This window comes from Narcine bancroftii, chromosome 1 (assembly GCF_036971445.1).
Source record: "Narcine bancroftii isolate sNarBan1 chromosome 1, sNarBan1.hap1, whole genome shotgun sequence".
In the NCBI taxonomy this organism is placed as follows: domain Eukaryota; kingdom Metazoa; phylum Chordata; class Chondrichthyes; order Torpediniformes; family Narcinidae; genus Narcine; species Narcine bancroftii.
Genome location: NC_091469.1, coordinates 161,209,544 through 161,225,532, shown reverse-complemented (window position 1 = coordinate 161,225,532; position 15,989 = coordinate 161,209,544). Strand labels below are relative to the sequence as shown.

The following is a 15,989-nucleotide window of genomic DNA, read 5'->3' as shown; positions in this document are numbered from 1 at the left end:
TTCCACGTATGTAAAATTTATATTTTGCCTTTTTAAAATAATTTCTGCATTTTTCACCCCTTCGCTCGCCAGCACTGTTGCCTCTACAGCTGTGACTGGCCGTCTAATTGCACGCTCACTTGCTGCTCCCTTCCTCGTCATTGTTTAGATTGATGAAGCATGAATGGTGCGCCGCGAGAGAGGTGGTCTGTGCATGTGCAGGCACACCTGTGGGGCCTGGGCAAACGAGTGCAGTGAATCAACACATGGTGGTTGCCCAGTATCAGCCTCCAAGGTGGCAAGAGTAGTGGCTCTATGCAGGTAACTAGCATTTCGAGGCTGCCTTAACTGAAATTCAAGCTGCCAGGGTTTGTGAGGAGGAAATCCTGAGCCCGCTTTATGGCACTGGGGAGCTGGCCTGTGAATGGATGGGGCAGATGGATGGGGCAGTGTGGGCCCATGGGCAAGGGAGGTGATGGCTGTCCTGTGGAAGGAGCCTCTTGCCTTCCAGAGGGTTGGGGAGAGAATAGAAAGTGAAGGTTGCAGAATCCACTGCCTCTGGATGCTGGGCGCAGGACAGGATGGCACTCTTTAGAGATCCAATGCAGGGGTAGTAGTTACTGCCTGGGGATTGGGTGCACATTGGGAAAGGGGTACTGCCTGGAAATTGGGTTTGGGTGGTATACAGTCTGGGGATTGGGGAGGGTTATTGCCTGGGAATTAAGTGGACAGGGCTCTGCCTGGGGATTGGGTGCAGGTTGGGCAGAGGGGTCTGCCTGGGGATTGGGAGCAGATTGGGCAGGGGTGCTGCCTGGGGATTGGGTGCAGGGTAGTAATTACTACTTGGGGATTGGATACCAGTTGTGCAAGGACATACTATGTGCTGGTTATGGGCAAGTACTGCTTAGGGTCAGGAGAACCAGACACTCTGGTTTGAGCATAGGTCAAGCAGGTATTGCCTGGTGATCTGGATGGGGCTTTGGAGTCTAGGTACAGTCTGTCTGATATACTGTGCTCACAAAAAAAGATTTTGTTTTAAAATGACTAGTTTTTTTAATGGCTTGAAACGGGTAATTTTGTGTGTACATTTTCAAAAATCTTCCAACTGGGGGGTGCTCCCCCCCAAACCCCCTGCACCTCCTTGACCCCCACTCAAGCACTCAGCTCTTTTCCTCTTTTTTTGACCTAACTCGCGTGCCTTTTTAAAAATTTCAAAATAGTTTATTCACAATGAACAATATACAGTGCAAGGTCTTTTCACATTCATAGTGTCATATTCGTACATACACAAAGGAAAAACATTGCAAAGGAATGTGGATGAGGGTAGCGCAGTGGATGTTGTCTATATGGACTTCAGTAAGGCCTTCGATAAGGTACCACATGGTAAATTTTGAGATAGTCAAATGGATTGAACATTGGCTGAAAAGGAGAGGCCAGAGAGTGGTAGTGGATAATTATCTGTCAGGTTGGAGGCCGGTGACCAGTGGTGTGCCTCAAGGATCTGTATTGGGCCCATTGTTGTTCGTTATTTACATTAATGATCTAGATGATGGGGTGGTGAATTGGATTAGTAAATATGCAGACTATACTAAGATAGGTGGAATAGTGGATAATGAAGAAGGTTTTCAAGGATTGCAAAGGGACTTGGGCTGCTTAGAAAAGTGGGCTGAAAAATGGCAGATGGAATTTAATGCTGATAAGTGTGAGGTGCTTCATTTTGGTAAGAAGAATCAGAATAGGACATACGTGGTAAATGGGAGAGCATTGAGGAATACAGAAGAGCAGAAAGATTTAGGAGTGACGGTACATCGTTCCCTGAAGGTAGAAACTCACGTGAATAGGGTGGTGAAGAAGGCTTTTAGTATGCTGGCCTTTATCAATCATTGCATGGAATATAGGAGTTGGGAGGTGATGTTGAGATTGTATAAGACGTTGGTGCGGCCTAATTTGGAGTTCTGTGTGCAGTTCTGGTCGCCTAATTATAGGAAGGATATAAACAGAGTGGAGAGAGTGCAGAGAAGGTTTACCAGAATGTTACCTGGGTTTAAGCATCTAGAGTATAGGGAGAGATTGGACAGATTGGGTCTTTATTCTTTGGAGCGTAGAAGGTTGAGAGGGGATTTGATAGAAGTATTTAAGATTATGAAAGGGATAGACAGAGTGGATGTGGATAGACTATTTCCGTTAAGAGGAGGAAAGATTAAAACAAGAGGACATGAGTTAAGAATTAAGGGGCAGAGGTTTAGAGGTAACATGAGGGGGAACTTCTTTACTCAGAGAGTGGTAGCCGTGTGGAATGATCTTCCGGGAGAAATAGTGGCGGCGGAGTCAATTGTATTATTTAAGAAAAGGTTGGACAGGTATATGGATGAGAAGAAGATGGAGGTTTATGGGCATTGTGCGGGGAGGTGGGACTAGAAATGGGTGTTTGGTTCGGTGCTGACTAGAAGGGCCTAATGGCCTGTTTCCGTGCTGTAATTGTTATGTTGTTATGTTATGTTAAAATTTTTTAGCATTTGTTTGTTCTGGTATTTTGTTACTGTTGTGTTAACCACATCATGTACCATTGCACTAATATGGCACCCTTAGGGTTACTTGACCTTCTGATATTTGAGGGACTATCCCACTATCAGCCCTTTAATGTCCAGTAGTAGAAGGATCCTAGAATGTGATCCTTCCCCACAGAGCCCTTGCACTGGCGCTACCAGGCCTCAATGCGTCCCACAGCATGCAGATGGAATGTGCCAGCATTTCCTCACTGTGCTGGAGGATCAACAAGTTTCAGGCAGACCAAAGAGCATCTTTCACCAATGATCTTCCACCCACATTGGATGATTGTCTGCATTTGTCCCTGGAAACCGAGTCCTCTGTTACCCTGCTGCAGGAGATGATCAGTGCCAAGTATCCTTGCACACTCTTAGCACATCCAATCTGCAAAAAGGTAGGAAGTGGTCTCCTCCCCATCATATTCTAAGGATGAGGGTTAAGCCATTTAGGACTGAGATGGAGAAACTTCTCGACAGAGCATCGTAAACTTGTGGAACTCCCTACCACAAAAAACTATTGCTCATTTATAAGATATATTGAAAGGGAGTTGGATTTGGCCCTCCTGGCTTAAAGGAAAAAGGAATATGGAGGGAAAGCAGGAATAGGATGGGGAGTTCACACAGATCATATTGAATGGTTGTTCAGGCTCTGAATAGCTCACTTCTGCACCTATTTTCTGAGTTAATGGTTTGTTTACATTTGTATGTTGAGTCAGGTTTTTTTTTCCACTACCTATAAGTGGTAATTTTGCCTGGCCCACAGGAAAAATAATCTCAGGGTTAATGTGATATCATGTATATACTCTGACAATACGTCTGAAATGAAATTTGGTGGCATTTAAAGAATGAAAATTTGCAACAAGAACTTTGGGATAAGTTTCTGGAGAAAATGGAAACTTTAAAAAAAAATCCATTATTAGACAATCCCTGTGCTGTGCTGTGGGAAACAGAAAAATTGAACCAACCTCGGTTGAATATTCTCATTGGTTGAATAGCCACAGGACTTGTCTTAGAATAAGAGCTGAGACTACAGTCAAAAGAAACATTCTCTCTATACCTCCTGTCAAGCATATGAGTAATTTTACATTTTATGGAAATTACATACAATTTTTAAGAAAATATAGGTCTTGAGATCAGATGAGTAGCTTCACAACAAGAGGTGGTCAGCAAATGGAGAATCACAGCGTTTCTCCTGTAAGAAAGGACCACGTGAAAATCAGGAATTGAATAGTTCTTGTATATCCTAAGATTTGGCATGCTATGTATGGTGAAGTAGTCTACTTTGGAGTGAGTTGTAGTGAGTGTTCATGTCAGGCATAGGGCCCTTCATACCATACCTCAGATTAACAAAGATATTCAGCATTGTAAACAATGTCATGTTTGCTTTCAGGAATACAACTTGAAATATGTAGATCTGATTGAAGACAAGCTCAATGAAGCACTCACTACCTATCGTAAGCCTGCTGACGGAGAGAATTATGTGCGGCGCAGTAACCAGAGGTGAGAGGCTGGGTGAGCAAATATTGCAAAATGCACAAACCCAGGGTTAATAGTCTTTAATTGATGCTTCAGATCTTGATTTACAATATCTGGATAATAACAATGATTTATAAGAATGAATATTGAAAGGAAATGTTACAGCAGGCAGAAGGCAATTTTATGTAATGTTCTGTACTATTACATAATAATAAAGGAATCTTGAAACATACATACAATAAAATTCAAGTCATACAGCATGGAACAGGCCCTTAGGAATAACTCAGCCATACTGACCAAGTTGGCATTTTGGTCAAGTCCCAGATGCCTGCATTTGGCCCTTCCTATCCATAGATCTGTCCAAATATCTTTTCAACATAGAATTGTATCCTCTGCCTCCGGCTTTTGCCCATTTGTTAATAAAAATCATAGAGAGAGGAAGATGTAAAGCAAAAAGTCCAGGTTGAGCGAGGCTGAGCTTGCACATTATCCTCTTGTATATGCAAGAGGAGGGGAAAAAGGGGGGAAACTTTCCACAGGATCTGGAATTGTACCTTCTGGGAAACATTACAGACGTGAGCTTTAAACTGTCCAGATACCAAATTAAGTTGTGAAGATCACCTTGTCAGTAGCCAGGAAGTATATAGCAGTCATGTGGAAGTCCGACTCCAACTAAATATTACACGATGGAATATGGAAATGCAGAATTGTATTCCCCTGGAGAAAATCATGTACAATTTAAGGAGGAAATATGGGACATTTGTTAGGGTGTGGAAACCCTATCTGCAACACATTGGTTCACAGATATAATTGTACCCCTTCTGAATAAAGGAAATGGGACAATCTGTGCCATCATTAAGAACAATGAAGTGGGTCGTGGCACAGATGACGTGCTCTTGTATTCTGTTCCTTATCTTTTTTTATTTTAGGGTTTTTTGGGATTTTCTTAAGTTCCCTTAAGGGTTTGAGACTTTTCCTATATTTGGTTCTTGTATTTGTTTAATTTATATAATCCTTTCTTTGTTGTATTAGGGTAGGGGAGGGAGGGGAGAGGGGTAGGGAAAAAATAAATTCTATTAAATACTATTGTTTTTTAACTATTTTAAGTTTTGCATACATGTATTTATGTCAAAATACAAAGTGTACTAATCATATAACCACATCTAATCCATTATACATGATGATTTAGAAACCCCTCCCCTCAAAAAAAAGCCCACCAACCCCCCCCTCCCCCCCAAAGAAAAACAGACTTGGCTGCCAAGATATCTCCACCAATCCACTAGCCTTTTCAACTTTATTTATTCCAAGGAGTTAACGAGGTTTCACAAGGTTTAGGGAAAAGCCATTTATAAATTACCTACAATATGTAAATATGGGCACCAAATTCAAAAAAATGTCATATTCCTTAAATTATATGTAGTCTTCTCAAGAGGAATATTTTCTGCATGCCATCTTGCCAAACCTAAATACGAAACCAATTTCTACATCACTACATTTTCTTCCAACCGCTAATGTAATTTTCACAAATTCTTTTTGATATAAATTTAATTTCAATTTTGGTCTTATCACCGGAATATTACCCAATTAAAAACAACTTTGGATCTTGCGGAAGTTTAACACCCATGACGTGTTCCAAAAAAGTTCCTAATTCTATCCAAAATGATCTCAATTTTGGATATGACGATGTAGAATGTAAAGAAGCCCTAGTCCCAGTCTCTTGACTACATCAAAAACATTTATCTGACAGATTTGACTTCAATCTATTTAATTTTTTATGGGGTAAGATTTAATTGATGTAAAAAGGTATACTGAATCAATCTATATCTAACATTTATTGAAATTGTCATAATTCCAACCAATTTTCATCTGTTTTCCATCTGTCTAGATCTATGAATTCCCTGCTTTTGAGATAATATATACATGGCTGAAATAAATTTCTTAATAAATCTATTACAAATCAAGGTTTCTGTTTCACTCCTTTCAGGTAATAACATTGTTGGACCCAGTTTATCTCTTCAATATGCTTTTATTTAATAATAAAATATAGTCTTATTGTTCTACACTTTTTTTAAACTTTATTTAAAATTTTATGACATGAATAAAATAAAAATTACATTTAAAGAAATAAAAAATAAGATAATAAAAATTAGAATACTACATCATTAAACTACACAAATTAATCCCCCAATAATTATAACACAACATTAATCGTCTAATTTAAAATTAGTCCAACCCTCCCCCCAAAATAAAGAGTGAAGAATTAATTAACAACGTGGTAAATAAAATAGAAAAAACCCCACTTACAAAAAAAGATAAAACTTAACAACAAAAAAAATCAATACTAAAATAATACCCTTAAACATATATTTAAATCAAACATAATACATGTATTTAACAAATGAAATCCATTTTAAAACTAAGTTCAAATATTAAAATCATATATCAACCACATATCCGTTATATAAAAAATCATAATTAATAATACATAAATACAGAATTTCCATTAATACCAAGTTTCCTTTATAATTCATCGAGAGAACAAAAACATCCCTTAGAAAAACAATCAGATAAACTTTTTATTCCCTTCAAACTCTTATAAAATTCTCCATATTCTTCATTTATAACATCTTCAAAATTCTCTATCGAAATTAACTTAATTTTATTAAACTCTTCTCCCTCAATGTATTTGTACTTGGTTTTCTTCTTTTTCTTATCACTCTTCCCCTCATCTTCCCCTTCATCTAATTCAACGTCCTCAATTTTTGACTTATTATCTTCTGTGACATCATCCTCTTAAAAAAGAAAGAAAAAAGAGAAAAAAAAAATTCCCCCAAAAAAAGAGAAAAAAAAAGGAGAGAAAAAAAACCTCTCAATTACAATCAGAAAACAAAAAGAGTTAAAAAAAAAAATTATTTATTTTTAAAAAATAATTTAAAAAAAACTTCACGTTTTAACCCGAAAATTAAAAAGAAAAAAAAAACAGGACGGAGGTCACGACTACCTCCTCCTGTTTAAACCGCCCAAAGCGGTAACTCCCCCAAAATATTGGGTGTGAGATAACTCTCAGGTAGCTGATGACTTCTGGAAACTAGTGCCCACCCAGTTCCCTCTCCCAACTCCCATTTCATTAAACTATCATCATTATTTAAACTATTTAAACTCTTCTCAAAAAAAAGATAAAAGATTTATTTTTTTAAATCAACGTTACCACTTTGGTCACCATTGCTTCCATTTCTTTTAAAAAACTGGATCCCACCTTACATCTCGACTCTCTTTGGAGACCTTAAAGGACTACATCGTTCCTGAAACTGCATGATTAGTAGAGACTGAGCAAAGTCCATAACCTCTTTAGGATTGTCAAAGAACTTTGGCTCATTTCCATCCTAAAACATCTTCAGTACCGCAGGATACCTGAATGTTGCCTTATGTCTTTTTTTCCACAACCGTTCTTTCACAGAATTAAATTCGCATCGTTGAAACATAATTTCTTGACTCAAATCTTGATAGAAGAAAACAGGATTATTCTGAACCATCAAAGGAGATCTATTTTGCTGGGCATTTCTGATAGCTGTGCGTAAAATTGTCTCTCTGTCACAATAGTTTAAACAACGGATCAAAACAGGTCTTGGATTCTGTCCTGAAAAAGATTTTCTTCTTAAAACTCTATGAGCACGTTCCAGTATTAAACCTTCAGGGAATTTATCCTGTCCTAACACTCGTGGAATCCATTCAGTAAAAACCTTCTATGCCTTCTGGCAAACCAACAATTTTCACGTTGTTCCGTCTAGATTGATTCTCCAAATAATCAACCTTTTTTGCTAAATTTTTATTTTGGATCTGCAATGTTTCAATTATTCTATTTTCATCTTGCAGTTGATCCTGTACATCGACTAAACCTTGATCACACATTTCAAATCTTTCAATGGTTTCAAGCTTAAAAGCTCCATTAATGGCTTCCGCCACCGCATTAATCTTGGAAATAAACAGGTTCACAAAATTAGCTAAGTGACTCAATACAGAATATATCTTATCTTCAAGATCCTTAACAGACATTTCAACAGAAGTAGATTCAGGCATAATGGGGTCTTGCTGTTCCTTAGAGACCACGGGATCTTCTGTCCCTTCCCTTAATTTAGTATCTTTTCTAGCAGTTTGACTTCGTATAAAAATCCCTCTCAAAGTCCCCCCAGCAATGCCAGGAGACTGAAGATCAGGATTATCTTTAAGCCAAATCTCTTTAATCATCTTCACTGAATCGATGTCTGGAAAAACCGTTGTAATTGAGGATGCATTTTGCAGCGCCACCACTGTAGCAGTCGAATGACAGCTCTTTAACTCTCCAGCTGGTGGCGCCCCAGCTGATTCAACTGTCAAAGTCTCAGTAACAGCACTCACAGTGGCCGTTGTGTGAAATACTGGCACCCGGCCAGCTCTTTGTTCTGAAAGCTGCTGAATGCGACCTTCAGAGAGCCTTACCGGTAAGAAGAATCAGAATAGGACATATGTGGTAAATGGGAGAGCATTGAGGAATACAGAAGAGCAGAAAGATTTAGGAGTGACGGTACATCGTTCCCTGAAGGTAGAAACTCACGTGAATAGGGTGGTGAAGAAGGCTTTTAGTATGCTGGCCTTTATCAATCATTGCATGGAATATAGGAGTTGGGAGGTGATGTTGAGATTGTATAAGACGTTGGTGCGGCCTAATTTGGAGTTCTGTGTGCAGTTCTGGTCGCCTAATTATAGGAAGGATATAAACAGAGTGGAGAGAGTGCAGAGAAGGTTTACCAGAATGTTGCCTGGGTTTAAGCATCTGGAGTATGGGGAGAGATTGGACAGATTGGGTCTTTATTCTTTGGAGCGTAGAAGGTTGAGAGGGGATTTGATAGAAGTATTTAAGATTATGAAAGGGATAGACAGAGTGGATGTGGATAGACTATTTCCGTTAAGAGGAGGAAAGTTTAAAACAAGAGGACATGAGTTAAGAATTAAGGGGCAGAGGTTTAGAGGTAACATGAGGGGGAACTTTACTCAGAGAGTGGTAGCTGTGTGGAATGATCTTCCGGGAGAAATAGTGGCGGCGGAGTCAATTGTATTATTTAAGAAAAGGTTGGACAGGTATATGGATGAGAAGAAGATGGAGGGTTGTGGGCATTGTGCAGGGAGGTGGGATGAGAAAGGGGTGTTTGGTTCGGTGCGGACTAGAAGGGCCTAATGGCCTGTTTCCGTGCTGTAATTGTTATGTTATATTAAAACGGAGTTTCAATGCCGAATTCTGTATGTCTTCTTCTGGATCCATTCTACGCTGAGTCCTGGCTTCTTGTAAACAAGTAGGCTCAGATAATTTCGGAAAATGTAGTTTTTTAACAGTCTGTTGATGTTTTCTTTTACCTTTTTTTTGCATATAAACCATTAGGTATTAATTCAGCACCTCTTATTATTTATAAACTTTTAAAAGAACTTTAACGGGCACTTAAAGACAAAACAATAAATCAGAGTCAGGAGAGGTCTGGAAGGCACGTCTGTTCCCTACGCCATCTTTCCATGCCCCCCTTATTCTACACTTTTGATGAGAGAGATTGCGTTTGTTTGGATTTCTGAGTCTTTCAAAATCAAAAATAAAATATTTTAAAAAAAAAGGGGGGGGGGAACCCTATATGCTGTTTGATGCCAAATCTGAGATGTAGCCATCAAAACATGATGACCATAGGGGCGTACCCCAAAGATACGTGCTTAGCCCACTGCTCTACTCATTAAACACCCATGACAGGGTGGTCAGGCACAATTCCAATGCTATCTACAAGTTTGCCCGTGACACCACAGTGGTCGGAAGAATCACAAACGGCAATGAGGAAGCATCCAGGAGGGAGAGAGATCAGCTCATTGAATGGTGTAATGACAACATCCTTGCACTCAATGTCAACAAAACCAAGGAGATGATTGTGGACTTCAGGAGGAAGTCAGGGGGAAAGGACCCAGTCCTTATTTAAGGGTCAGTAGTGGAGAGGGTCAAGAACTTCAAATTCCTGGGTGTTAACATCTTTGAGGATCTGTCCTGGAGCCTCCATATTGATGCAATCACAAAGAAGGCTTGCCAGCGGCTAGACTTTGTGAGGAGTTTCAGGTCACCGAAGACTCTCAAATTTCTACAGGTGGACTGTGGAGAGCGTACTGGCTCTTTGCTTTCCTGCTTGGTATGGAGGCACCAACTCTTAGGACAAGAATAAACTCCAGAGGGGGATAAACTTGGCCTATGACATTACAGGCAACCAGACTTCACTCCATTGAGGACATCTACATGATGCAGTGTCTTAAAGAAGCAGTCTCTATCTTCAAACACCCCTTTCTCCCAAGCCATGCCCTCTTCACTCTGCTACCATCAGGGAAAAGATAGAGGAGCTTAAAGATGAGCACTCAGTGGCACAAGGGCAGCTTCTTCCCCTCCGCCATCAGATTCCTTAATAATCAATGAACCAAAGACACTGCCTCACTTTTTGTGCTCTACTTTTTTTTTTACTTATAATGTTGTAAGATGTTACAATACAAATGTTTGCTCTATGATGCTGCCTGCTGCAAAACACCAAATTTTCTGACTTGTTTGTATCAATGAATTTTGATTCTTATGTCCCTTGACACTGAAGAAAAGTTCAAAAAAACTTGCCAATAAAGGCTTTCAATTTCTAAATGATACAATAAATGTATTCATTCTGGACACAATAGATGTAGAAACATTGTTTCCCACGGTGGCAAATTCTAGAACAAGAGGGCACAACTTGAGGATTTAATGGCATCCGCTCAGAACAGAGATGCGGAGGAATTTCTTCAGCCAGAGGGTGGTGAATCTGTGGAATTTGTAGCCACAGGCGGTTGTGGAGGCCGGGTCATTCGCTGTATTTCAGGCAGAGATTGACAGGTTCTTGATTAGCCAGGTCATCAAGGTTATGGGATGAAGACCAGGCAAAGGGGCTGAGTGGGAGAATGAATCAGTTCGCGATTAAACGGTGGGTTAGACTTTGGCTTGAATAGCCTTTTTCTGCTCCTATGTCTTATAGTCTATGGTCTTATCAGGGCTATTTGGGAGAGTGGTGGTGTGTATGTGAATGATTTCCGATGATTGGTTGGTGATTTGATTGGTCACTGCATTGTGTACCTTTGTGTGGAATTTGCTGTCCTGGCGGCCAATTCTATTTCTAAATTGGTTATGTGGTCCACGCATGAATGCAAACAATGAATATGGATTACATTTTGTTTTAGTAATCGCTAGGTTTTTTTTGCATGAGTTGAATCTGAATATTTGTATGTCCTTTATATTTTTATTATATCTTCTATCTCAAGACATGTTGTGGTTACTTGATTTATGCCATTGGTTCATTTTGGGTAGCTGTTTAGCTTCAGTAAACAAGAGTTTTATTGCATCAATGAGTTGTACTCATGGCTTGAACACTTGCTGAGCTTTGATGTTGACTAAATGTTCGAGGTCGTTGATTGGGAAGCTAAGCACACTGGGACAGAAGTGACACAGCTAGAGTAAGATAGCCTTAACTTCAGCACCTCAGGTTTAGTCCTGACTTTCAGTGATGTCTGTTGGAACCTGTTCATTCTCTCTGCCCACATGAGTTTCATCCTGGTTCCTCCATAGTTGATCGATTACTTGGTTGCTATAAATTAGCTATTATGTGTAGATGAGTGGTCGAATCTGGAAGCAGTTGATGGGAGAGTGGGGCGAATAAATGGGAGTAGGGTTTTGGTGGGTGCATGCTTGGTGGTCTGCACAGTTTCAGTGGGCCAAAGGGCCTGTTTCTGTGCTGCATTGACTGAATCTTCAGATCACGGTAAATTTTTTGCAATAACAGTATCTGGCCACTTGGTGTCAGACATTTGAGTCAATTTATTTAATAATTAAAAGCAATATTGGCAAAACTTGCTTGGGACTGAAGATAGTTAACTACATTAGCTTTAACTTAAACCACGTGTAAAAAAAAAATAGCCACCGTAGACACAAAATTATTTGTTGCTAAGCTTTTGGAACATCTTGAAATATGATGTTCTGTTGTCTGTAACGAGTTTGTACCTTCTCCCTGTGTCTGTGTGCTCCAATTTCCTTGCATCTTTCAAAACATGCGGGGGTTGTAGGTTAATTGGGTGGCATAGAAATGTATGATTTTTTTTAAATTACCATTCTTCTGTTTGTCTCTTAAAAACCAGATTCTGGAAGTAATTGTGTACATGCAAATTCATGATGTAACTTCCTAAGTTTACTCCATTGTTCTCTAGGTTACAAAGGCCGTATGTTTACCTGCCCGTTCACCTGTATAGCCAGTTGGTGCATCATAAAACAGGCTGCCATTTACTAGAAACTCAGGTCAGGAAACATTTCATTGAATATACCTTCCAAATAATAAATACAAGCACTCGTGGCCTCAGTTACAGTAATAAAAACAATGATATTTGAAAGCATGTTCCAAACAAAACCCATATCCCAGTTACAGTCTGATCTGCAGACTACTCCCAACGTTATCCATTTAAACCAAACAAAGCTGTAGATGCTGGGAATCTGAAATAAAAGTGGCAAATGCTGTCACCACTCAGCAGTTCATGTAACTTGTAATTGAACTGTTCAGGTCATTGACCCATTTCTGACCAAGGGTCTATGACCTGAAATATTAACTCTGTATCGCTTTACAATAAAGCTGCTTGAACTGTAACGTTTCCACCATTTCTGTTTTGATTTATTAATTTTCAAAATGTTGCCTTAGAACCAAGTCTGCCCAGTTTGAATTCTATGACATTTCTAGTCAATTGACAGGGATTTTGAGGGTTCTCTACTCCTTTCTACCCCATCCTATTTGTGCTATAATTGGTGGTGGGGGGGTGGCGCGTTTGTGCTATCAGATAATCCATGCCATTCTGTGGATGTTAGATGTGGCTTTACTTGCTAGCTTTTTTTGTTGCAGAGCATTGTTCCAGACCTGAGTTATGTGGTGCGTTCACCAGCCCTGGATAAATGGGATGGTGTAAAGCAGCTGAAGGCAGCGCTCTGGGCCTTGGTAAGAATGTTTTCTTCCTGTGGTTACTCTTCTATATTTCTGCCCCTCGTGATGTTGCTCAGTGATATTCTGTAAGTGTGGGCTCTAGCTTTCCAACCCAAAAATGGCGTATATATTCCTATGCAATTCACAAAAGAGCTGGAGAAACTCGAGATCACATAGCGTCCATTGGAAGCAATGGTATATAACCAATGTTGCTGGGCTGAACCCTTTGTAAGATATGAGCTAAAAGCAGGCAGACTCCTGAATAAAAAAAATTGTTCATGATCGTAATTATTTATTTCTACTTTAATCTTTAATCCATAGTGTAATGTTCTGTACTGATGTTCACTTGTTTTTTTGTGTGGCACGGTGGTAGGCTATCCCTGCTGTTACTGTAAAATTCCGGGGGCCTGGGTTCAATTCTGGCCCTGTGTGTGCAGGGTTTGAACAATCTGCATGTGACTGCATGTTACTCCAGGCAGAGACCTGGTTGTCTTCTGTGTCTCAAAGATGCTTGTGGGTTAATTGGCCACTGTAAATAATCAGGTCGGTTGCAGGAGAATTGAGAGAGATGAAAATGAAGAAGAATTGATTCCAGGGAGATAAGAGAGGGAATTGGCAGATGGGATTGCATGAACCCAGTGGCCTGAATGAGTCGATGACTGGTTTATTTGGCCCATTGGGATCTTGCTCCAAAACATCAACCCCAGCTGGTCTCGAAAACACCTTATTTATGACCTCAAAAATTTCCAAAAGAATTCACCCACACTTCTCCTTTCAAAAGTCCATTTTGACTCTATCCAGTCCTATTATTGTTTTCCATGTTTACCACCTCCTTGGTGATACCGTCACTTTCTTTCTATTCATATCCACCTTCCTTATTTCTCTTCTCATTTGCAAGGTTAGCACTTGTTGCCCATCCCTGTGCGCTGTGTTTAGTGACTCACCTTGAATTGCTGCAGACCTTCAGTTGAAGGTGTTCCCACGGTGCTTGTGGGATGGAGTTCCTGCAGTTAGATCCAGTGAAGATGAAGTACAAGGGGAACCTGCAGAGGATGATGTTCACATACACCTGCTGAAATTGCTTGTTTTTGATCAGCAAGATTGTGACAAGTAATTGTGTCAAGAGCAGCCTAGAATGAAACATGAAAGTCTGCAGATGCTGTGATTGTAGTAAAAACAAGAGAGGCTGGAAGAACTCAGCTGGTCTTGCTGTGTCTATCAGAGGTAAAGAAACTGATGTTTCTTTCCCCACAACCCCCCGCCCCCCCATCTTTCCCCAATGGCTCCTTTCCTCAATGGCTCCTTTCCTCGAGATCTGTCTCTCTCTCCTTTCCCTCTGTCTCCTTTCACAGAGCAAAATCAGTTCTCCCCTTTCCTCTCTCCTCTCTACACCTTTTGTCTGTTGGTCTGAACTCCTCCCATTCTTCCTTTTTCCCCCAGTTTTTTAATACAGATTCGTGTCTTTTTTACTTATAGCTCGATGAAGACTGCAGGCCTAAAACGTTAATAATATATCTTTACCTCCCATGGATGCTGGACACCAGCTGAGTTGCTCCAGCATCTCTGTTTTTACTTCACGAATAGCCCAGGTGAAGAACTGGGGTGTATTTTGGAGGTGCCCCAAGTGCTGCTTTTGTGTGCTATTGGTGGAGGACATAAGTATTTGGGGTAGTGTTTGGATGCCAATCAAGCTGGTGAAGTTAGAAACGGGAGGATGAAGCAACTTAACATGTGGCTGAAGTCCTGGTGCAGGAGGGAGGGCTTCAGGTTTCTGGATCATTGGGTTCTTCCAGGGAAGGTGGGACCTGCTCTAACGGTTTGGTTTGGATCTGAACTGGAAGGGGTCTAATATTCCCTGCGGGAAGGTTTACTAGTGCTGCTCCAGTGGGTTTAAACTAGATTTGCAGGGGGAGGGGAACCAAAGTGACAGAGCAGATAGAGGAGGGAGGAGGGAAAAGATGATATTAAAATTGCATGCACTGTTAAGAGTCAATGGGTTGTACGTGGTGGAAATGTTCTCAGGGGGATCTATTTCAATGCAAGGAGTATTGTAGGAAAGGCAGACGAGCTTCGAGCGTGGATTGGCTTGTGGATTTATGACATTGTGGCCATAAGTGAAACTTGGTTGCACGAGGGCCAGGACTGGCAGTTCAATGTTCCGGGCTTCCGTTGCTTTAGATGTGATAGAATGGGGGGGATGAAAGGGGGAGGAGTGGCAGTGCTTGTCAGGGAAAATGTCCCAGTGACATTTCAGGCAGGACGGACCAGAGGGCTTGTCTACTGAAGTGAAATTGGTGGAGCTGAGGAACGGGAAAGGTATGACCACACTTAAAGGGGTTAAATTTATAGACGTCCCAATAGTCAGTGAGAATTGGAGAAGCAAATCTATAGAGAGATGAAGGCTAAAAAAAGACATGAGTTTGATAAGGCAGACAATGTGAAGGAAAATCCTAAGGGTTTCTACAGGTACATTGAGAGCAAAAGGATAGTAAGGGACAACATCGATCCCCTTGAAGATCAGAGTGGTCAGATTTGAATGGAGTCAAAAGAGATGGGAAAGGTCTTTAATGCTTTTTTCATTGGTATTCACTCAGGAAAAAAGGCACAGAGTCATGGGAAGTAAGGAAAACAATGAGGCCATGGAACCTTATACAGATTAAAGGGGAGGCAGTGCTTGCTGTCTTAAAGCAAATAAAGATGGAAAAAGCCCATCTACATTTACTCTGTCTGTCTCACTCATAAATTTAAATACCTTATCAATTCTCCCCTCATTCTTCTACATTCCAGGGAATAAAGTCCTAACCTGTTTAATCTTTTTCTGTAATTTAGTTCCTGAAGTTTGGTGCCTGAGGATTGGAGGGTAGCTCATGTTGTTCTGTTGTTTATAAAGGCTTCTAACGTAACCCTGGAAATTATAGGCTGGTGAGCCTGACGTCAGTTGCAGGCAAATTATTGGATA

At 40.4% G+C, this 15,989-nt stretch overlaps 1 protein-coding gene across 8 annotated transcripts in view; it reads left to right on the top strand.

The window, feature by feature from the left end:
- Positions 1 to 15,989, top strand: part of LOC138735618 (rapamycin-insensitive companion of mTOR-like) — a 265,357-nt gene that overhangs the window by 202,888 nt on the left and 46,480 nt on the right. For all 8 annotated transcript variants that reach the window (XM_069883715.1, XM_069883709.1, XM_069883692.1 and 5 more), the window contains 3 exons: positions 3,916 to 4,025; positions 12,273 to 12,360; positions 12,953 to 13,045. In XM_069883715.1, coding sequence (XP_069739816.1) covers positions 3,916 to 4,025; positions 12,273 to 12,360; positions 12,953 to 13,045 — 291 coding nt within the window. The remainder of the gene's footprint in view (positions 1 to 3,915; positions 4,026 to 12,272; positions 12,361 to 12,952; positions 13,046 to 15,989) is intronic.